The 24,365-nt window shown below is 49.1% G+C and overlaps 2 protein-coding genes across 2 annotated transcripts in view; one reads left to right on the plus strand and one right to left on the minus strand.

The window, feature by feature from the left end:
* Positions 1–24,365, plus strand: part of WNT5B (Wnt family member 5B) — an 84,415-nt gene that overhangs the window by 36,996 nt on the left and 23,054 nt on the right. The gene's annotated exons all lie outside the window — the stretch shown is intronic.
* FBXL14 (F-box and leucine rich repeat protein 14) lies at positions 4,083–6,843 on the minus strand (the record flags this gene model as incomplete). Its single annotated transcript, XM_082634952.1, is given in 3 exon segments — positions 4,083–4,111; positions 4,114–4,145; positions 5,532–6,843. Coding segments are annotated over 3 exon segments (1,260 nt in total). The 5' UTR covers positions 6,731–6,843.

The following is a 24,365-nucleotide window of genomic DNA, read 5'->3' on the forward strand; positions in this document are numbered from 1 at the left end:
GGAAGGACCCCCGGCTCCCTCCTGCTGGGGACTGGCCTCCCCAGTGATGGGTAAAGTCTGGGGCGGTCACCCGGGCAGTCTTTCACCCTCATCCAGCCTCTTTCCCCGTTTATAAAATTAAATGTCCGGAATCCACCAGCTTTGGGGAAACACAAATCCGGAGACAGGGAAGCCAAACACGGTCGAGACTCCGTGCGTCCGCGGGCCGCATCCACATCCCGCCTGTGTGACCCGGATGCTGTCCACTCTCACAGATGAAAGCGAATGCACAGGACATGGGGCATTTGTCCTTTACACAAAGTGGAAGAGTGATGAGATAATAAAAAACTTAAGTCTTCTTTTCAGAAAATATGTGCACTTTCCTGGGTTAAGAAACAGGAGATGGAGGGATTCCACTTGGATTGTTTTGTTTGGGGGGGATGTCAACGTACCCCGTCTCGTGCCGTCACTTCTGCTCTCGTGCCGACTTCCTCTTGCCCTAAACGGGAGGAGCGGCTTTGTCCATGGTACCCAGCGCTCCAGGTGGTACAGGCAGCTCCACCAGGCCAGGTCAGACCCTGACCTCCACCCCTGCGAAAGAGGAAAAGGCTGAAACTGATCAGTTGTGGACATTTAAAGGTCTGGAAATACCCCTTTTCTATCCGAGACCTGAGTGTTCGCTATTTTCCCAGCTGTGCACTCACCTCGGAGACGTTCTAAATTCTTAATAGTTGGCACTGATCCAAATATGAGGTCTCCTCTGTCTGACAACATTCACTTTTCAAAAAATTTAACTTGCTCCGTACCGTTTGAGCAAGCACCTTGACAAGATGAGACGGAGGTGTGGCCTGGGCACTGGCTCGGGATTCGATGCAGATTTCTGATTTCTAATCCTGTGCTTTGCCCAGGACCCACATGATTTCACCAGAAGCCTTGCCCCTGACTCCTCAGGGGTCACGGTGGCACACAATTTAGGTCTTGCCCTCTATTAAAGGGACAGAATTAACTTTTTAAAGGGGGTGACGTCTGATGCGGGGGGAGGGGCAGCAGAGGGGGCAACCTCGGGTTGACTCACTGGCCCCCTGGCCGCAGCAGAGCCCTGGGAGCAGGGCAATGGTTGTCAGAAGGTCTTGGTTTTGTTTTACAAATCTGGTCTCTTAAGAAGAGGGGCTTATCCTTTGGAAACACAGGGGTCCCTGGGGGCCACTCCCCTCTCCCCTTGGAAAACTTGAGTTCAGATTCTCTAAGTTGGAAGAGAAGGGTTTTACTTATATTGCAAGATCAGCATCTAATAACTACTGTGGGAAAGCACCTGGATTTGGGGGATAAGCCATGCTTCAATTTACATATCGTATGTCTCCGTTTAAGAGAAGGCTCTTACCTTTAAAAAGGAATGCCCATAAAAGGAACATTGGCTTTTTCAGATCTTTGCTGTTGATTTGAATCATGAAAGAATAATGATCAGTTTGAATTTTCTTAACTGTTTAAGGATGTACCGTAAGTCAGGCAAGCATCCTTGTCACTGCTGCCAAAGGTGGGATAAATCAAGTGGGCCCTCCCCGCCTTAGGACGGAGGAATTGGGCAGGAAGGCGTCTATGGCAGGGAGAATTATTATTCAGCAACACCCAGCACTCTTAGCTAGAGGCCTGTCGTGGTCTTGAGGAGGCTGCAGACACTGTCTGAACCCCGCCGTTCACTTACACATCATCCTCTCAGCAGATGTTTCATGGCTTTTGCCCCATGAGTCGTGGACAAGTACGCGGAACCCTTTCCTGACTGCCACCAACACAGTTCCTACTGAGGTTTATTGCTTCCAGGTGATAAAGTTTACACTAAGTTCCTATTGTTTTTTCAGTTCTGAAGTTTTCGCAAATACCTGAGCCAGGTTTTTTCTGTTATTCTCAAAATTGCCCTGAAGTGCCTCAACTTGTGCACCACCCACATATTACATATCCACTTATGTTCTTAGTGCTTCTATTCTTTAGAAGCATTTCCTTCCATTCCTGTAGGTATGGTGAGGCCAAATCCACTTTTACTCCCTTTCAATTGGTGCCCTTGGCCTGAGCTTGTCCATCCTGGGTTCAGACAGCCACCACTCGCTTCTGGGAAGTCGCCTTCCTGGAAACCAAGGTGCGATCAGTAGCTGATCCTTCTCGTGGAGTGGAATGGGGCTGGACTTAGTGGCTGGCTGACTTTAGTCGAGCAGTATTCCTATCTGGAAAAGAGGGTACCCTTCAGCAGGTTGCTTTGAGGACTAGGAGAAATTTCCAAGTACCAGGCAGAGCACACCATTGGTTCTCAACCCTGATTCCTTTCTTTCTGACAAAAAAGGTTGAGGGATAAGCAGTCACCTCTGACTGATGCAAGGAGGTTTATTCATCTTTCCCGAGACACTCCAGATACATTCTAAACTATGACCAGTTCAGGATGAGGACACCAGGCCCGTGATCTTAACTTCCAAACAGTAATTTACCAGCCTTGAGTCAAGCTTATATTTAACCTTTAAAGTAAAAACCAAGACAAAGCAGAGAAACAGAAAACCTTGCAGTTATAGTTGGTAGGATTACTTTTTGTATTAAATGAAGGTGAGCACAGAGCCTAAGACTTAGGAGGTGCCCAGGTTCTTAGTGAATCTGCACAGCCACACGATCTCTTGGAAGAAAAACAGCCTAAGAACTCACAGCTTGTGGAAGCTTCACGTGCTGTAGAGGCAAATGCTAAATCAGAAAGCTGACCCTGATTCAGTCTCTTCTTACTAGGGTTCACACATTTTTTTTTCCAGGCAGTAAGCACTGTAACCTAAGAGGGAAGAAAGAGATCCACACCTTCCCCAAAGAAAAGGAAGATGGATCTAGTGTCAGGCTCCATTAGACCCACTTGTGATGGCTCTCCAAGAAGGAACAATGCAGCTTTTGTGACAGGCCCGTACAGCAAGCTTGGAAACTTTACAAAACAGTCCTACCCAAGAGAAACCTGGTTCTAGCTCTCTTCCTGGAAAGAGGTGTTGATCCAGGAAAGTTTTGTGCTATTCTTATCGGCTCTTCCTGGGATCAGTATTTAAAAAAAAAAAAACCCTCAGAAACAAGTAAGACAGACCTCTGCGAAACAGGAATATGAAAAACCCCACTGCTGGCGCATTTATACACTTCCGTTTCCACAGCCCAACCACAGGGTGTCAGATGATTTAGTTATTGTCTACCAAAGGGAGCTCTTTGCTGGAATTGTTGGTATTCAGCCCCAATTCAGTCTAAGAACCCTCACCAGGGTTCGAGTGGCCGCCTTCTTAAAATGCAAATGTGCCAGAACTCCAGGCCGGCCTCCCCGCCCCCAGGAAAGTGCTCCAACCCGGCGGCGCTGGCGGGGCTGGCGGGGCTGGCGGGGCTGGCGGGGAATGCTAAGGAGGGGCCCCCGCCCCCGCCCTGCCGCCCTGCCGCCCTGCTCACACTGAGCCTCAGTCCGCATGACTGAGCGCCCTTAACTTTCCCAACAATGGCCCTGGCGCCCTCCCCGCCCCCTCGCAGCCTCCCCACAACCCCTCAGGGCAAGAAACCCATCTTTCTTCCCACTTCCACATCTCAGGACGCATTTCTCGAACATCACCCCTAGATCTCATGTCCATGTGGAGAAAAACTGGCCACCCTGGTGAAACTGACTCTTACAAATCTGGTTTAAGAAGAAGTTTCATTTTGTTCAGTTTCTTTAAATTTCCATGTTGTTGACAGTTCAGAACCAGAAGTTATATAAATCGCCATTCCAATCACATTTCTAGCAACAAAACATGTAGATGTCAGTGGTAAACCTTATATAGGATAAATTTTTCACCATGAGCTCACACCACACAGGCTGCATAGAACTCTGCATCTTATACTTTTACTTCAGAGACGCAAAACAGCACCTCCTACTGTGGCCTGGACCCAAACACACACTGCCTTAAAAATAATGCACAGATACAAGGCTTTTGTTTTTGGTTTTTTTTTTTTCAAAAACATACTTCATATTTCCTCTTTTATTATATAAATATCAGTTTAACCTTTTACTGTAAGAATATAAACGTTTTAAGAGGATCTTTGTTATTATTTATACAAATTCACAAACAGTACAATTAATTGATAAAGGTCTCTGGGTTTCTTTAACTCCATGGTCTCGCATGTTGCTGTGGAGGATTCTAAAAAACAATAAACAAACCAAAAAAAAAATCCAACAAAAATGTACATCCTACACAAAAGTGATTTTTTTTAAAGCCACAAGTCCCAACCCCCATCAAAATAAAGGCATCTACTCCTCCATTTAGAAACAGAATGTTTAAAAACCCACAAACTCCCGTTTTATTAACAGAGCAGAGACAAGACATGAATTTCAGTCTCCTCCCCTTCACATTTCAGCCCCGGGGGCTCTGGAAGCTTCTCGGCTCCCAACAGGAACCCTCACTGTGTGACCTTTTCGTGGGGAAACTTGAAAGAGGGGGAGGGCAGGGCAGAATCTGCATATATAATCATCATTTTCAAGACACAATCTGCATCTCAAACAAACAGACAAAAAACAAAACAGTCCAACTCTCATGTCTCCCACACATTTGTGCTATAAATTAAGTCAAGATTTAGGATCACGGCTGGGCCCTCAAATCCCTATGGACAAGGAGAAAAAGGAAAGCAGAACCAGAATGTGAAGTGGGATACACGGGGTGGATGGGGTTTGGGAAGAAGCCAAAACAAAAAAGATGTACAGACCCGATGGGCATCCTTCCAGTCCAGGCACAAAAATGTTTCAGTCTCAAAATATCTCTCTTGTAGAATTCCAGGGCTTCAGAGAAAAAAGTAAACTAAGACGAGGTAGCCAGACACACACACACACACACATACATATATATATATATATGTATATATATATATATATATACACACACACACACATATATATATAATTTATATATATATAATATATAGACTATACTCAGCAGAAAAAAAAAAGAGACCATGATGTCAACTTTCTTCAAAAAATAAAAAAAGAAAGACAATACAAATGAAATGAGCGTGAGTAGCAGAGTACTGTCAAAGGACTGATGAGGAGAGACTGGGATTAGTTACGAAGTGGAAGGGTGAAAAGGCCGTTGTAGTTGGGTTTGCTTTTATACGTTTCGAAATAAAAACCAGATCACAGTATTCAAATGAAAGCTTAAGTGAAGGCAGACATTTTCCCCAACTCCCCAGGGCTGAAAGGACTGGTCACTCCCCACCCCCGTTTCCAAATGCAGCGCAGCGGGGATACGGTAGCTCAATCCGTCCTCCAAACCCCTGCTGGGAGGAGTGGCTGGTGGGTGGCGAGTCCATCTCCGCATCCTCGGGGAAAAGGAGAGGGTGTGGGTGGCGGAGGGACCCCGGACGCAACGAGGTGGGGGAGGGGAGGACGAGCCTGGGGCTCCGCGTCATCGCCCCCACCGCGTCCGCGGCAATGCTCTGGGTCTACGTGTGCGTGTCGAGTGAGCGCGGGGGCCGCGGCGGTGGCAGGAGGACGAACAGGGCGGGGCCGGGGGAGTTGGTGCTGCCGCCCTCACCTGACCTTCTCACTGTCCGTCATCTGCCAGAGGCCCAGGTTGAGTACCTTGAGGCAGGGCAGCTGCGTGATGCGCTCCAGGCCGCGCTTGGTGATGCGGGTGCAGCCGTACAGGTCGATGCCGGTGAGCTGGCTCAGGTGCTCGGCGATCAGCTCCAGGCCCTTGTCCGTGATGCGTACACACTGCCCGATGTTGAGTGTGCGCAGCCCGTGCATCTGCCGCACCATGCGGTTGATGCCATCGTCGCTGATGTGGCAGGAGCAGAGGGACAGGGACTTGAGGCCGTCCAGCCCCTGCGCTATGTAAGCCAAGCTCTGGTCCCCCACCTTGTCACAGAAGGACACATCCAGCCCCGAGAGGCGCAGGCTGCCCATGGCCAGATGCATGATGCCCGTGTCACTGATGTTGTCGCAGGAGCGCAGGTTAAGGCTGCGCAGGCTGCCCATGTGCGACAGGTGCAGGAGGCCTGCGTCCGAGATGCCTCCGCAGAAGCTGAGGTTGAGGAGCCTCAGGCCGGTCAGCCCCCGGGAGATGTGCTTCAGAGACAGATCCGTGAGCTTCTGGCAGTCCTGCAGCGTGAGCTGCTCCAGGCCCAGGCAGCCCTCGGCCGCGCTGCGCGTCATGCCGGCCAGGTGCCCGATGCCCACGTCCGAGAGGTGGCGGCAGCTGCGGAGATTAAGGCTCTTGAGGCGCTGCAGGCCCCAGGCGATGAGCAGGAGGCCGGTGTTGGTGATGTTGCTGCAGCCGCCCAGCTCCAGCACCTCCAGGCCCTTGAGGTACTGGGCTATGCGGCCCAGGCTGCTGTCGGTGATCTGCTTGCAGAGGCTCAGGTTGAGGGCGCGCAGCGAGCCGATCTCCTGAACGAACGCGTGGCCCAGTCCGTTGTCGGTGAGGTTGTAGCAGCCGCTGAGGTTGAGGCTCTCGATGTTGGCCATGCCCTGGATCACGTAGCTGAGGCTGCGGCGCAGGCTCAGGATCTGCACCCGGCGGATGCCCCGGGCCTGCAGGCTGGGGAACAGCGACGGGTTGGCCCGGCGCAGGTGCAGCTTGGCCTCCACCCCCCGCCACACCGACTTGTGGTAGGCGGCGTCCCGCCAGGCCGTGCACACCTGCGCCGCGCGCCCCTTGTCGCGCACGTCCAGGTAGCCGAAGATCATGGCCAGCAGCTCGGGGAACAGGCACGAGATGTGCGTCTCCATCTTCCTCCCCGCGGCGCCGGGGAGGAGGCGCGGGCCCCGCTCCCGCCCGAGCGACGAGGCGGCTGGCCGGCCGCGCCGCGGGCCCAACGGACGCGCCTCCCGCCTTCCGGCTCGGCGCCGCTCCTCCTCCCGTCCGCGCGTCCTTCCTGCCGCCCTGCCCGCCCTCCCCGCCCGGCGCGCTCGGCGCTCACATCCCGGGCGGGCGCCCCCGCAGCCCGGCCCTTGCTGGGCTCAGCCCTGCCGCGCCCGGCCCGCGCCGCCCCGCGCGCCCCGCCGCCGCCGCCGCCGCGCCCCCGGCCGCATCCTCCGGCGCCGCGCGGGCCGGGCTGCGCGCTCGGGCTGGGCGCCGGGAGGCTGCGGCCGCCTTTGTCCTCGCCCGCTTTTCAAAGCTGCCAGCGGGCCGCCCGCACTCGGCCGCCCCGGCGGGGGGACTTCGGGCCGGCGCGCGCTCGGCCCCCGCGTCCGCGCGCGGGGCAGCGCCGGCCGGCACGGAGCGCGCGCGCGGAGCCGACCCGGGGCGAGCGGCGGCCGCGCCGGGGGCGTCCGGGCCGGACCCGCTGCTCTCCGCGCCTCCGCGCCCCCGCCCCCCGCGCTCCCCCGCGCGCGCGCGATGGTACGAGCCTGCGCGCCGGAACTGCCGGCGTTGTCCTGGAAACCGAGCGCCGGCCCGCCGCGGGTTAACCCTGTGCGCGCCGTCGGGGCGCCGGCCGGGCCCGCCGCCACCGCTTCCGCCGCCTCCACCGACCGCGGGGAGCCGCCGGCCACGCCCGGCCCGTGCCTAGGCTCCGCGCCGCCGGGTCCGAGGCCTCCCCGCGCGCTCCCGGCCCAGCCTCCAGCCCGCTCCCTTTATCCTCCCGCAAGACCCTCCTCCCCGGACCGCTGCTCGGTGACCGCCCCGCTCTCCTCCCCGCCTCCGTCCCCGGGGCCCCGCCGCGCGTCTGTGCAGCCACCTCCTCGGCCCTCCCCAGTGGGCGGCTTCCCACGGTTCCTTTCTCTCCAGTCTTGTGCCCTAAACTGGGAAGAAACTCAGGACTACCCGCGCGTCCCTTAGCCGAGCACGGCCTCCCCCCAGGGCGCACTCTGGATCTAGCCATTACCACTTCCTTCTAGCATGTTCCGGGTGTTTCCAGACACCGCCGCCAGTGCGCTCCCTCGGCCCCTGATGCATCACAACTTCCTCCGCTTCCGCACTCGGCCGGCAGCCCTGGGCTGCGCCGCGTCGCCTCCGCCTGCCTCGCGCCCTGAGGGAGCAGCCTCCCCTCAACCCTTATGGCCACCGCTTTCTTTCTTGTCAGCCTCTTAGACGATGAAGGGCCCAGTTGTGCCGACAATGTGTTCGTATGTGCCGATCCAATTTTATATTTTGACAAAACAGAGTGACGATTGGGCTTGGTTTAAGGTGCTCCAGCAAATGTCTGTTCGTTTACAAACTGTGTTCTCTGGAACCATGGAATGCGCCAGTCTAGAGCGTGGCTCCTGGGTCTTAAATGCCCACTCAGAGGAGAGGGTTTCAAAAGAGTTTCATTTTAACTACCTTCAAACCAAGAATTTTTGAACCAGAAAATGACCCTCTGTGTTTTTAAGGAATTTGTGGATCCACACAACAAGATGCAAGACAGCCTGGTTCAGCTATCAAAAAAGGAGAATGGTTTCATTGACTCTTTGAGAACCTGAACAAGGTTTTGACTGGGTTCCATATTCAGTATATGAGGTCCCCTTTTGGCCACTTCTCTTTTGCCCAGGAGACCAGTAGCGGGCCAAATACATACAGATAAGTAATAGGCAGAATACCTTTTCAGACTGCCACCCACCTCCCCTGTTCCTAAATCAGGAAATGCAGAAGCAAAATCCTTCACCCACGATGCACGTGGTGTAAGGCCCAGAGATTTTTATAACCCTCCTGGAATCATGTAGGGTTGTGTTGGTCATCTAGAGGATTCCAAATGTGCTGTGCAGTGACAGTCTCAATTCTGCGCTGCACCTGGGTTGGCACTCTTCTCCTGGGCTGTATCTAGGCATACACTGGTCTCAGTCACTGCCACCTAAACTTTTATCTTACGCACTACGTGAAGTGACTTTTTCTGTTGTTCTGTGGATGTCCGATGTGTTTGTGTTGATATCAAGGTCTTAATCCACAACACCTTAATCCTCCTTATCGCAAAACAAAGTGCTAGACCACCAGTGGGGGGCGGGGTGGGGGCTGACCTGAAGAGGAGGAGCTTAGTTAGCCGTGTCCCTCCTCCAGACCCCCTGCTGCTCTCAAGTCTGAAAAGTAGTTCAGAGGTGCCCGGAAGCGCTTTCTCGAGAAGTTGACCACCTGCTCCTAGATCTAGTGAAGTTTTTTCTTGAGTTTAACTCTAGAATGTTATTAATTCAGGACCTTTTATGTAAGGCGTTCAAACATATGTGACAAGGATTTTCAGCAGTAGGATTGTGTTCACGTTCAATAAACAGGAGAATAAACATCAAGACGTATCTTAGAAAACGCACATTAGTGGGGAAACAGAGTGGCATCAGGTGAGCCCTCTGCTGAGTCTGGGGCATGGAGGAGGTGTCTCCCCTTTCTGAGGCTCAGTTTCCTTGTGTTTCACTAGGGCAGATGGACTGGATAATCTCCAGGGATTTTCTCAACAGTTACCCTCTGGGAAACCATGAGCCTCTCTGAGCCCTGTCTCAGCCCGACATTTCGCATTGTTCCTAATGCAACCCCGAGAATAGGGATAGTTTCACATGCACTGGCTTCTTGGGGGTTTCAGTTTAGGCTGTGATTTAGGATGCAAAAATAGGTGGAGGGAATTATGGACCAGAGACTGGTGGTCTGGAGAAGATGTATATCAATGTAGAGGGTCCCGTGGACAGCTACTCATATTTTGAGCCCAGGTTGAGACTTTTGTATATGATTCAGCGGCTTGCAACCAAGGTGAAGTTTTTTTCTGAATGATTTCTGAACTTCTGTTTAGAAGCAGAGGTGATAGCCCTGTGTACAGAGTCTCTAAAACTTTACCAAGAATTTTAAAGACACTGGTTTTTCAGATAGGGTGTGTTTTTCATCTGGGTGGGGCCTGGGAAAATTGTGAGGCCCAACCCAAAGATCAGGCTTACTTAAGGATGTATGTATGCTTCCTGGGACTTCCCTGGTGGCGCAGTGGTTGGGACTCCACGCTCCCCATGCTGGGGGCCTGGGTTCAATCCCTGGTCAGGGAACTAGATCCCACATGCATGTCGCAACCAAGAGTTCTCATGCCACAGCTAGGGAGCCCGCATGTCTCAACTAAGGAGCCCGCGAGCCACAACTAAGACCTGACACGACCAAATAAATAAATATTAAAAAAAAAAAGGATGTATGCTTCCTCACACAGAGAGGCAGGAAAGATCAGAAGAGATCCGTAGCTTTTAAACTCCTCATTCAAGAATATATGTGTCCAGAGCTTCCCTGGTGGCACAGTGGTTAAGAGTCCGCCTGCCAATGCAGGGGACACGGGTTCGAGCCCTGGTCCAGGAAGATCCCACCTGCCGCAGAGCAACTAAGCCCGTGTGCCACAACTACTGAGCCTGCGCTCTAGAGCCCACGAGCCACAACTACTGAAGCCCACGTGCCTAGAGCCTGTGCTCTGCCACGAGAGAAGCCACTGCAATGAGAAACCCGTGCACCGCAATGAAGAGTAGCCCCCGCTCACCACAACTAGAGAAAGCCCGTGCGCAGCAACGAAGACCCAACGCAGCCAAAAATAAAAATAAATTAAATTAAATTAATTTATTTAAAAAAAAAAAGAATGTAGGTGTCCAGAAACAGTGACCCAGAGTCTAGCTGGTGGGCATTGGATCAAAGGAGTTAAAACATGTTGTGTGTGTTTTATGTTAACTCTAAAGTATCCATGGCACAATGGATGCCTCGCAGTAGGCGCTCTGTAAATGTGGTTGAACTGAAGTGAATGAGAACGATAACAATTATATAATCTCTTTACGAAAGACTTCATACATGTCAAAACTTTTCTGGACCACCAGTAACAATGGATATCTGAGGTTTATAAGATCGTGCCTTTCCAACTACTTCCCCATGTCAAGGCAACATTCTCTCTATTCCTAAGTAATTCTAAGCAGGAGAGTATCCTGGGGCACCTCTTGATTAGAGAAAAGGTAAGACATAGTGAGGACTTGATTCACTGAGTGCAAAGAGAATATTTAACTAGAAACAACAACAGAACAACCTCACTGAACAATGCGCAAAGGACTTGAACAGACAGTTCTCTAAAGAAGACATACAGATGGTCAACAAGCAGGTGAAAAGATGCTCAACATCATTAAGCATTAGGGAAATGTTAATCAAAACCACAATGAGATATTATCTCACACCCGTTAGGATGGCTACAATGAATAAAACAGAAAATAACAAGTGTTGCTGAGGAGGTAGAGATATTGGAGCCCTGGCGTGCTGTTGGTGGGAATGTGAACTGGTATGGCTGCTGTGGGAAACAGTATGGAGGCTTAAAAATAGAACTACCTTATGATCCAGCAATTCCACTTCTGGGCATATACCAAAAATAAATAAAAGCAGAGTCTAGATGCACCATTTGTACATCCAAGTTCATAGCATTATCTGCAACAGCCAAAAGGTAGGAGCAACCAAGTGTCCCTCACAGATCATGGATAAACACAGGCGGTCTATCCATACGATGGAACATTATTCAGCCTTTAAAAAGGAAGGAAATCCTGTCACACACCACAGCATGGAGGGAGCTTGAAGACATCATGCTGAGTGAAGTAAGCCAGTCACAAAAAGACAAATACTGTATTATTTCGCTTATATGAGGTATGTAGAATAGTCAGAATCACAGAAACAGAAAGTAGAAGGGTGGCTGCCAGAGGCTGAGGGAGGGGGGCTGTTTTGGGGCACAGAGTTTCAGTTTTGCAAGATGAACAAGTTCTGGAAATTTGTTGCACAATATGAATGTACTTAACACTATTGAATTGTACACTTTAGAATGGTTAAGGTGGTTTTACGTTATACATATTTTACCACAATTAAAAATGAAAAGATTTAAACAGAACCAACATTGTGAAATGAAGATGTAAATAAATAGGAAAAATAGGTGAAAATTGTCCTCACGTCAACAAATTGCTGGAACCCCGAAATATTTGTTTACTCTCTCCCAAATTATTAGCACATTGTATCCTGTAAACAAGGGCTTTATCCACCCCAATAAAAATAAGGGCTTGAGGTCTGGGTAGCTGGAGCCCTCTCCTGAGGATGACCATGCCCTTTCATGTACAAACTGGAAAAACTCATGCAAAAGAGACGGGGTGCTATTAATAATCACCCCCGGATGAATGGACACCCCCTCCTTTTACACTGGAAATGCGGCTGCATTTGAAATATGTTGTTTGCAACTTTTGAGTGTTAACTGTAACATATATTTTCTTTTTAAAATAATTTATTTATTTTATTATTATTTTTTTAAAATTTATTTATTTTTTGGCTGCGTGGGTCTTCGTTGCTGCACGTGGGCTTTCTCTAGTTGTGGCAAGTGGGGGCTACTCTTCATTGCAGTGCACGGGCTTCTCATTGTGGTGGCTTCTCTTGTTGCAGAGCACAGGTTCTAGGCGCACGGGCTTCACTAGTTGTGGCTCGCAGGCTCTAGAGCGCAGGCTCAGTAGTTGTGGTGCACGGGCTTAGTTGCTCCGTGGCATGTGGGATCTTCCTGGACCAGGGCTTGAACATGTGTCCCCTGCATTGGCAGGCAGATTCTTAACCACTGCGCCACCAGGGAAGCCTAACATATATCTTCATATTTTCAGGCACCCGACCAAAGGATTAGAAATACTTTGATCGAATAACCCTAAGTATCAGTTATTATTTGTTAATATTAACAAACACCTTAGGTACTTGTTACCAAGCAAGTAGCTATGACAACGCTAAAATAAAACAAGCCATATTGTAAATGTAGCCATTTCCAAGCACTGAACGCTTGGGAAGGTGGGTTTTCAATCATGTGATCGTTCAGGAAATGTTCCTACATCTGGTGTGCACGGCTCTGTGCCCTGGAGTAGCCAAAGATGCAGAGGGTATGTCTGCTTCTTAGGACTCAGGACCCAGCAACATGCTACAAAATAGTTTCCGTATTATCAGCGGGGTAAGTGCCAGTGGAGTGATGGTTATAAATAAAACGTTCTCAGTTTAGAGGACCACTGCAGAGAAGCCTCGAATTTGAATAGTTTTGATGGGAGGAAAGTCATTACATAGGGTGGAAATTTATTTAGAGAACAGGCTGGCTTTACCTTACTAGTTTAGGAAAAAATAAGAATGCCCTAATAGCAAACATACATTGTCATATATTGTTCTGATTCTTCAGTACTGAAGAATATTGAAAATTTCCTTTTCAGGGAATTCCCTGGCGGCCCAGTGGTTAGGACTCGGCACTTTCACTGTTGAGGGCCCGGGTTCAATCCCTGGTTGGGGAACCAAGATCCCACAAGCCGTGCGACGTGGCCCCCCAAAAAGAGTCACCTTTTCAAAGAATTCTTAGCTTTTTCTCTTTATTCTCTTTCAAGAATAAGAAACTTTAACTGTTGTCTATCCGGAACTGGAATTTGGCTTCTGAAGTCAGAAATTCTTAGTTCATGGTTTGGACTTTGCTACTGTTTTTAGAACAGAGATTGCCTTGGGAAAAAATTATTTTAAATCAGCTGTCTTTCTCCTCATTTTGCCCGACAATAGAGCTTGGTGCCTCACACCCTGGGGGCGGTGGGAGGGGACCACTGAGACATTGACTGACCCCTGGGACAGCCCAGGTCCGAGGGGGGCTCCCCTAGGTGCCCGTGACTCGAGGCCCTTTGACACAGGGCTGTTCCCCAGGCAGTGTCCTGAGGAGTTGTGTCCCCCAGACTTGCAGCCCAAGTTGTGCAGCGGAGTCCCGGCTCTTCCATTATGCCTGTGTGCCCTCCAGCCTGTGTGCTCTGTGGCTAGAGCGCTTTGAGCTTCAATGTCCTCATCTATAAAATGAAAAGTCACTCCTGGTCACAGAACTGTGGTGACAACTCATTGAGAAAAACCACGCAGGGGAAAGGGAGGGCCCTCGGGGGAACCTGGCCCTTAGGAGGGAGCTAATAAACACTGTTCTGGTTTTTTCTTTTATAAATGAACCATCAAAAAAAGCCCCACATGGATGTGCCCCCAAATTGTACAGATACATCCTTACTGACAGTTAAACATTTTAAAAATGTTGTTTCCTGTTTTTAAGAAATGCGCAGGTTAAAGGAGCGGAAACAGCAAACTCACAAGAGCGTGATGAGACGGTCCCTCACGTGGGGGGAGCCCCCTGTCTCTGTGCCCCTCATTCTCTCCTCCCGGCGTCGGGAAGAGTCGTGCTCCATTCAGAAAACCAAGAGACAGTCCCAGACTCGGAGTCTGCCAGACACACATCCATCCTTTTTCCTCCGACCTAGGTTTTCATCACCAACTCTCATGCTTTCTTGGGCTTCTCCGACTTGCATGTGTATCAGAGTAACTTCGAAGGTCTCTGAGTCAGAGATCTGGTGGGGGTCTACCGAGAATTTGCACATCCAGCGGGTTTCCCAGGTACTGCTGGAAACTCCCACCCCCTGGTTTTCCTTCTCCTGATTTAAAACTTTTGTGAAATTATACTTCTTGAAGTTTCTCCTTTTTTAGTAAAATACAAATAATATTTATAATAATTATGTCCTCCCCGCCTACTGTCTTTTGCCTTTGAGTCTCTGGTGTGAAGTCCGAAGTTTTCCCCGTGAGGTAGTGATAGAACGTGGGTTTTTAGTCAGACAGATTTTGGGTCAAAACCTTGACTTTATCACTTATCAGCTCCGTGACTTAGGACAAGCTATTTCATCACTTGGAGACTCGGTTTTCTTGTCTGTAAAATAAGACTAGCAATTTTCTTATCTTGGGAGCTTTGTGAGGATTGAGCGGGTTAATGCACAGAACCTCCTAGTACGACTCCTGGCCATCGTCAAAATAGCTGTTTTTTTTTTTTTTTTTTCTTTTTTTGGCTGCACCACGCAGCATGCAGAATCTTAGCTCCACAGCCAGGGATCAAACCCAGGCCCCTTGCAATGGAAGCGGGGAGTCTTAGCCACTGGACCACCAGGGAAGTCCCCAGAATACCTGGTATTTATTGCACATTTATTGTGTGTTAGACATTCTTTGAAGGTCTTTACGAGTATGACTCAGCTCTTCCTCCCATAGGTCCACCTACATGACTGTGAAGTAGGTTCCATTACTACCTCTGTTTCGTGGTGGGGAAACCACGGCACAGAGGTAAGTGCTCAAGACAATCTGGTCCACAGAACCGGGATTTCAACGCCATGGTCTAGACCTACGGCCACTTTCTAAATCACTGCTCCGCTGCCCTGAGGATGCATGTAAGTTTGTCAGCGCACCTGGCTAGGGTGCAGTTTCTGCGCGACACCAAACAAGGAGGGTCCATGAAAGCAGCAGCTGCCAGTGACTGAGATGCAGACCCCGCCATGAACAGTCATGGGCCATGACGAGGGGTAGCTTTCGTGTGCAACACCTAAGGCCCTGGTTGGTAGACCGCCAAAGTGGGTCTGTGTGTGTGTGTGTGTATGAGACAAGGAGACTGCGAGGGCGGAGCCTGCGGGCACCGCTGTGAGTGCGCTCACTGGAGTGACGTGCTCACGCCTGGCTCCATCTCCGGGCCTCCAGCGGGACGCCTGGCCGGCTCTGGCCTCACTCAGGCCCCAGGAAGCCGCTTGTGTGTAGCTATGTCACCCTCTAGTGGTTACTTCCCTATTAGCCCTTTATCCGAGGAACAGCCCCTCCCTCTAGGTGCAGGTGGCCTCTGGGTGAGCAGGCCCTCAGGGAGCTTGGGGGGGCTTCAGGGGGGCAGTGCTGGGAAAAGAGGAGTGTGGCAGGATCGGAAGAGGGCAAAGTGCTCCGGGAATAAGGATTAGTTTACTCCTGCAGAGAAGGGGGAGGTGGGAAAGGCAGAACGTATGGAGAGAGGAGGGGCTCCTACGCATCAGTTTTTTTGTTTTTGTTTTTGTTTTTTTTTGCGGTACGCGGGCCTCTCACTGTTGTGGCTTCTACCGCTGCGGAGCACAGGCTCCGGACGCACAGGCCCAGCGGCCATGGTCCACGGGCCCAGCCGCTCTGCAGCACGTGGGATCTTCCCGGACCGGGGCACAAACCCGCGTCCCCTGCATCGCAGGCAGACTCTCAACCCCTGCGCCACCAGGGAAGCCCCGCATCAGTTTTTTTAACCTTTTATTTTTAATTGAGGTATAGTTGATTTACAATATAGTTTCAGGTGTACAGCAAAGTGATTCAGCTATATATACATACACACACATATCTATGTATATGCATACACATATATGTACACAATATGTATCTATTCTTTTTCAGGTTCTTTTCCATTATAGGTTATTACAAGACATTGAATATAGTTCCCTGTGCTATAGAGCAGGTCTCTGTTGTTTATCTATTTTATACATAGTAGTGTGTATCTGTTCATCCCAAGCTCCTAATTTATCCTCCCCCCCATCCCCTCTGGTAACCCTATGTTTGTTTTCTGTGTCTGTGAGTCTATTTCCACAGCAACATGGATGGACCTAGAGGTTATCATATTAAGTGAAGTAAGTCAGAAAGAGAAAGACAAATATTGTATGATATCACTGATATGTGGAATCTAAAAAAATGATATAAATGAACTTATTTACAGAAACAGAGCGCGTATCCATCTTTACCGAGCGCTGTTTCTTGTTTGTGAGCATGGGTGCTGCACCCCGGGCTCTCTCTGGAGCTTCAGTGCAGAGGGCTGGTGGGGTTGGAGAAGAACTATTTTTAACCAGTTTCAGTTCTCTTTTCCAAGGGAAGTAGGCACAGGCCGTGGGACTCACAAGGGCTGAGTAAATTCCAAACTCTCACCACCTGGGTGGACAGCTGGCTTGACTGCTTCTCCCCGGCCTGAGGCTACGTTCTCTCTGGCGGGAAAGGTCATTTTTGTCAGGATCCTCGTAGGTCTGTTATATCTTTTTTTTTTTTTTTTTTGCTGTACGCGGGCCTCTCACTGCTGTGGCCTCTCCCGTCGCGGAGCACAGGCTCCGGACACACAGGCTCCGCGGCCATGGCTCGCGGGCCCAGCCGCTCCGCGGCATGTGGGATCCTCCGGGATCGGGGCACGAACCCGTGTCCCCTGCATCGGCAGGCGGACTCTCAACCACTGCGCCACCAGGGAAGCCCATGTTATATCTTGATAAATATTTCAAAAGCAGGGAGGGGATTAAGATCCACCCTACTCAGAACTGGTTTGTAACTCCATATCGGGCCTGGGACTCTGCTGTCTGCAGCTTTACGGGGCCGGAGTTTGAAGGTTATTCCCTTCTGGAAGGGTGCTGGCACTGAGCCAGGCTTTGCTGGAAAGCCCTATTTGGATGAACCAGAGCATTTACATTCCTTACATCATGTCAGACCCAGAGAAGGACTAAGGGTCGGCCCTGATGCCGAGTTCACAGCCAGGTCCCCTTTTCTGCCAAGAGGATAGGGTTAAAGGTTTAAAAAAAAAAAAAAACAGCCAGAAGCTCAAGGGGTACAAAAGCAAAATCTCGCCTTGCTGGTGTTAACCCTTCACACCCCAGAAAAGATGGTTGGAGATAAAAATCGCATCTTTACGTCATGGGATCCACAGCTTTCCTGACTGCCAGTCATTCCCAAAGAGGCCACTAACTCCAGGCATGGCTTCCCCGCTGTGTCCGGGCATGAAAACAGCACGGAAACCCTGTCTACATTGTCCCTGAAGCTGGAAAAATTTGTCTCAGCTCTGAACTCAGTGAGGTTCTTTGTCTGTTGTTTGTTTGCTGTTTATTTTTAAACAATACTGTTTAAACGTACTGTTTAAAGCCAAAAAGTTCAGGTAACTCTTTCAAGTTGTCCGTGCCTGCTGTGGACCATCAAGAATTCCTTGATTTAGTTAGTTATGGGGACTAAGCCGTCAGCATTTGGGCAGAAGAGAGAAACCTAGAGATTGGACGATGCTTCCCTTTGAAGCTTCAAGGGCGCCGTGAGGACGTGTGAGGACAGCACTGGGTTTTACAAGTGGAGCAAACAAGGCGGAAAATGAGAAGTGACCTTCTCAAAGTCATGGGGTCTTTCCTGGGCCCGCACAGCTTCTGGGAACCCCGCACGCAGGCTTGCCTTTGTATGATGTTTCATTAAAACTCTGTGCATCTGGAAGGATAATCAGATGTGGGCAGAAGTCCACAGACAGGGACTCACTTGTGGCACTAAGTGATGGGGATGCTGATTGATAAACCGCAGCAGGCGAGGAAAAGCAGCCACTCCAAACAGAGTGACGGTGGGAGCAGCTGTTAAAAGTGCTGGGTGGAGGGCGGATAAATAAATAAATAAGAAATAAATTATAAAATATCTTAAAAGAAAAAGTGCTGTGGGGAAACGGGAATCCCCACCTTTGGGATCCCCTTTTCGCCTGGTTCTCCATGCTCCCAATTTTGTATACAAATGTTAAAAGTTTGACATACTTTGAAAAATAACATGTAAGCTAAGAAGCTGTCCTAGCAGGCAGAGTGGAAGTGAGTGAGCTGCACTGTGGCCTCAGCAGCAGCCTGTGTTGTGCTTCACGTTAGAAACGGCACATCTGCTTCCTTAGGCTACTACCCGACCATGATAATGTTCCATATAGACGTAGTATTTACTACAAACACGCTGTAAGGTGTCATACACCGACGGAAAGCCGTGGCTACTATGTGAATTAATATGCTAATATTTTTCTGTGTTATATAGTATAAGGTAGGAAGTGCTTAAGATTTGAGCATTTGTCAATCCTTAACCACCATAAGGAATCTCATGGTTGAAGAGGGGAGGGAACAAATCAGAGGTATAGGATTAACAAACTACTATATATTGATTAGCCAAAGAATTTGTTTGGGTTTTTCTGTAACATCTTATGGAAAAGCCCGAATGAACTTCTTGGCCAACCCAATATAAACTAGAGAAGCAACAAGGATATATTGTACAGCACAGGGAATTATACCCATTATCTTGTAATAATGTATAATAGAGTATAATCTGCAAAAATACTCAGTCATTGTACTGTACACCTGAAACTGATGCAATATTGTAAATCAACTATACTTCAATTTGAAAAACAACAACAAAGAATCCCATGGTTTAAATTAGATCATCTTAAATTATCCTTGGCTCTGGGAGAGAGCTGGTTGTTCCATTCTGGTGCATGGATCGTGTTCCACACTGAGGGTGGGAGGTGTTTGTTTTGTTTTGCTTTTCTCCCCCCCCCACCACCCCCGGCCACTATGTATGACTTGGTCTTGTGGGAACTTAGTTCTGTGACCAGGGATTGGATCCAACCTTGGCCCCCAGCAGTGAGAGTGCCGAGACCTAACCACTGGACCGCCAGGGAATTCTGTTTTGTTTTTCCTTAAAAAAATTTTTTTTTATTCTGTTCATTTAAATTCTAAGACAAAGCTGGAAAAGAGAGAGTTGAAGACCTGAAAATAATATTTTCTATCATTTGCTATTCTCCCAGGAAAAGCAATGGCTTGCAAAAAAATGAAAAAATAAAAGTTGTAGGGATTAAGTCTGTGGTGTTATACTTGAGAAAGCACCCAGGTTGCATATGAAGGATGAGCTGCTTCACACCCCTTTCTAAACAGGAAGGTTGCAAATATATGGCAGCATTAGGTTGGAGCCTGAATGTTTTCTTAAACATTTCTTAGATGTTAGGGATCCAGAAAGATTAAACAAGCAGAATATTCCATCCTGGGTGAGTGTCACCTAGTGCCTGGTAGGAGAATGTTTCCTAGCTCCTGCTTGAGTGGACCAACCCCACTCCCTCCCCTCCCCCCAAAAAGAGTAAACTATCTCTAAACATCAAAATAAAATCAACAACAGCAATAAAACAACTTTAAAAAGGCGTATCGGAGATCCACCAGATTCTATTCTGCATTCTTCTGCAGCATACCCGTTTGGTTTGCGTCATGGTTAGATGCACCTGGATCTGGGTGGTGGTTTCATGGGTGTAGGCAAATGCCAAAATTCATCAAGCTGTGTATTTAAGATTTGTGTATTTTACTCTATGTATATTTTGTTTCAGTTTTTTTTTTTAAGCTATTTGTTTGTTTAAGTCAGAGGGGGCTTAACAGGTCAAGGGAGGTTTACTTCTATGCGTACAAATGATCACAAGTTCTGTTTATTCAACGGGCCAATCAAGCAGGTAGAGATTCTGCGGCAGCTGCTCCCTGGAATAGAAAAGGGCCGGGCACTTTGCCTTAACCCTAACCCGCAGCCCTGTGGCCACCCTTGCCCAGTAACTGCCACACCCTCCCTGGACCTTTCTGGGCTGGCTGCACTTGCTGAACTAGAGCAGGGAGTTTGTCTTTCTGCTCAGCCACATCCTGAAGCCCCTGGTACAGTGTATGCAGTTGGCACTCGATAAATATTCCTTCAGTCTGATCACTTTTCTTTGGTTAATCTGTGTTGCAGGTGGGGGGTAGAGTGAGGGAGAGAGGGAAAAGGAAGCTGTTTTTTTTTTTAACGTTGAGCCTTCTTTTAATTTTTATTTATTTTTATTTTTGGCTGTGTTGGGTCTTCATTTCTGTGCGAGGGCTTTCTCTAGTTGTGGCAAGCGGGGTCCACTCTTCATCGCGGTGCGCGGGCCTCTCACTATCGTGGCCTCTCTTGTTGCGGAGCACAGGCTCCAGACGTGCAGGCTCAGTAGTTGTGGCTCACGGGCCTAGTTGCTCTGCAGCATGTGGGATCTTCCCAGACCAGGGCTTGAACCCGTGTCCCCTGAATTAGCAGGCAGATTCTCAACCACTGTACCACCAGGGAAGCCCCCGGAAGCTGTTTTTTAAAGCCTAGATCAGAGACTCTGTGTCATGGGGAGCATCCCGGGACTGCCCAGGAACTGGGACAGAGAACGCACAGACCTTTCTGGGTCTGCCTCTGTCTTTGAGGATGTTTCCTTAATGTTGGAAAAATACAGTCATTTCATCGTTGCCGTACCCTGCTCCATGCTGTTCCCTATGGCGCCCAGTCGGGTCACATTATACTTGCTGGGTTCTGCTGTGCAGTTTTCCATTGTCATTTTGGTTGTTGATACTGGCTTTTCAGGTTGGGTGTGTGGTTTCTCTTGACACAAACACGAGTACCTTTTATCACTGAGATTTTCCTAAGGGTCTGGCCATTTTAAGCTGGAAATTATCATCGGGATTCGTGTTCGCGTTCCTGTGGGTGAAAAACTCAGGCCTTTCTGCGGGGCAGGGGATGCAGCCACTCTGTGCCACCACGGGAAAGCCGTGACACATGTCAGAGCGCCAGGCCCAGCTGGCCTGCCAGTCCCTGACACCCCACATGGTGGCATCCGCAAGGGTGAGGCCCTTTGTGGGAGAGCAAGAACGCTCCTACCTTGTTCTTGCTCCTGCTAATGTGTCCTTGACTTGAGCTTGGGGGCACTGGCTACTGGGCATTAGACCCATCTAATGAGGGTCCTCATTAGAATTTTCCTCTCTGGCAGTTTTTTAAATCTGTTTTTTTACTGAGGTATAACCAACATATAAAATAGGGACCTTGTCCCAAATTTGCATCACCCTTGCTGAGGCCATGCTAGTATTGAAGGTACGTACAGAAGATATAGATCTTCTCTGTGTCTTTCCAATTTTAGTAGATCTGCTGCTGCGGCGGCGGGCACTTCAAGCCGTTTTTGTAAACAAAATTTCTAACTGATTTTGAAACCCACAGTGTTGTTTTATTTTGCTGGTGGAACCCAGCGGGGTGATGTTGGGATAGGGCTGTGGCCACAGAGCACGGTTAGGTTGGGGTAAGCAGCAGAGCCAAAAAATGCCCCCTGATTCAACACTTCCGCCCTCTGAGTGACTTCAGCCCATATCCAGTTACAGAGTCACAGGGTTTCTTTGGCAAAAACACATTTTTGCGCTAGAGTCCGCCAGGCAAAGCCACTGTCTCCTGGTTAGTGGAGTTTGGGGACCTCTCTGCCTCACACGTGATTAGAGGCATTGTTTGTTCAGGACTCCTCAGTAGAATGTTTATTCATGGAGAAGTAGAAAGAAGCTCCAGCAGCCCAGCTGGCTTTCCAGATCCTGGGTGGAATTTGTAACCCTGTTTTTTTCTTTCATTGGATGTGGCTGTCACAGAAAGAGAATAAATATGGACCCCTGCTCGCTGCCAATGCTGTGCTTCCATTGCATTTAACACATGATAGTCCGGTGTGCACTCAGAGATGCAGAGCTGAACCAAGGCAAGGAGTCCTACACTTCTGTCCCCAGAGCTGGTGACAGTTCTGGGCAGGATCCTCTGGCCTCCCTCAGTTGGCCGCTGGCTGAAAGATGTGGTCCTGCTGAAGTGTTCTCATCTTAAAACTAAATGACATATGAAAGAGGAAATACAAATGCCTAAGAATCATCTAAACGCATCTGCCCTTGTGAATAATCAAAGAAATGCAGTTTAAAATGAGATAGTGTTTTTTTAAATAAATAAATTTATCTATTTATTTATTTATTTTTGGCTGTGTTGGGTCTTCGTTGCTGCGCGCGGGCTTTCTTTAGTTGCAGCGAGTGGGGGCTACTCTTCGTTGCGGTGCATGGGCTTCTCATCGCGGTGGCTTCTCTTGTTGCGGAGCACGGGCTCTAGGCGCGCGGGCTTCAGTAGTTGTGGCTCACGGGCTCAGTAGTTGTGGCTCGCAGGCTCTAGAGTGCAGGCTCGGTAGTTGTGATGCACGGGCTCTAGAGCGCAGGCTCAGTAGTTGTGACGCACGGGCTTAGTTGCTCTGCAGCATGTGGGATCTTCCCAGACCAGGGCTCGAACCTGTGTCCCCTGCATTGGCAGGCGGATTCTTAACCACTGTGCCACCAGGGAAGCCCAAAATGAGATAATATTTTTTACCTATCACAAGATGAGATTTTTTTTTAATGACACTATCCAATCATCTTCATTAACTTTTGTTTTTCAGAACTAAAAATTACTTTAGTGTTTTATTAGGCTTTACCTTCATGAAAGGTTGGAAATTTTTTAGACAATTTATTTTGAAAGCATAATAAATTGCCTAATAGACTTAATAAGCCAATTTAACTGGATTGGTGGACTGGTCAGTAGATGCCAGGGCTGTGAGGGCTGGACAGGACTTTAGGGCTTATGTGGTCCAGCCCTTCATCCTCTCCATGAGGCGTCAGGGATGTAGAGCAGGTGTGTCTGGAGTCCCAAGTATGCAGGGCTAGAAGTGCGTTAGTAAAACACAATGTGCTGTTGCTGAGGTCTTGCTGTAGGTGAATAGCTTAATACAGGATTATGCTTTCTTTTCTTTTTTAATATCACTAGGACGTTGTGCTTTACTGTCTTTCCAGACAGACAAAATGTCATAGGCCTCCAAAAACGGGAATTCAGGCCTGTTTTCCCGTCTGCTCTCTGTCCTTATACGACTGTGTGTCTGGATGCCTCTCTGTATTTTAAAACAATTTTTGTTAGAGTTGATTTACAATGTACGTTAGTTTCAGGTGTACAGCAAAGTGAATCAGTTATACATATACACGTATCCACTCCTTTTTAGGTTCTTTTCCCACATAGGTCATTACAGTGTTGAGTAGAGTTCCCTGTGCTGGACAGTAGGGTCCCATTAGCTACCTATCTTATATATAGCGGTGTGTGTGTGTCAGTCCCAGTCTCCCACTTTATCCCTCCCCCCTCTGTATTTTTAATGAGGATTGCCACCTGACCACAGTTGCCGTCTCTTCGGTAGACTTACTTAGCAACCATTTGAGCAACTCCAAATACACAGAGGTGTTTACAGTCTGAAAGGGGATTTTTAAAAGTCTATACATGAGTCTAATACAAAGTAGGATAGGCTGTGAGAGTTGGTGTTAGTCAAGCTCATACTAGCTCCTGTCATGAACAAGTGCCAGCTGTAAATCGGCTCTAAAATTGTAGAAGTTCATTTCTAGCCCCTGTGAAAACCAAAATGCATGTTCCTTATCGGCCAGCAGCCCTCTAGGCAGCGACTCCAGGACCTGGGCTTCTTCTGCCTGTGACTCTGGCTTTAGTCCACCTTGAACCTGCCGTGCTTGTCCACATGAGGCTGGAAGAAGCAGGGAGCATGGGGTACAGCTTGTGGGGGGTTTTCATGGGCCAGACTCGGGAGTTGCCGACATCATTTCCTCTGACATTCCACGAGGAAGAGCTCAGTCCTATGACCATTTTAGGACATCTGAGCGCTGGAAAATGTGATCGAGCCATGTGACCAGCCCGTGAGCTCTGCCACGAATAGCTGTGAGGGTCCCAAGTGGGAAGGTGTCGTATGGGGTGAAGTAACATCTCAGCAAATAAATGCATAGGTACCCAGGGTTGCAGAAGTTATTAATACTTATTTCTACGATTAGCTATCATTTTTGTTGATTTTAATAAATGCATCGCTGCTGACTCCTCGTAGGTGTATACACACTTCAGGCCATTTGTGTTTTCAGTTGTGGTGCCTCTCTCGGGTCAAGGACATGTTTGCAAGATGGCCGGATCCAGTGGAGATCAAACCTTCCCCAACTACCCGATGTAGCCTTGGAGAGGAGCATGACAATCGTGAGCTCTCCCCAAAGCCACGTGCAG

This window comes from Mesoplodon mirus (genome assembly GCF_964341445.2).
Source record: "Mesoplodon mirus genome assembly, chromosome: 11".
Taxonomy (NCBI): Eukaryota; Metazoa; Chordata; class Mammalia; order Artiodactyla; family Ziphiidae; genus Mesoplodon; species Mesoplodon mirus.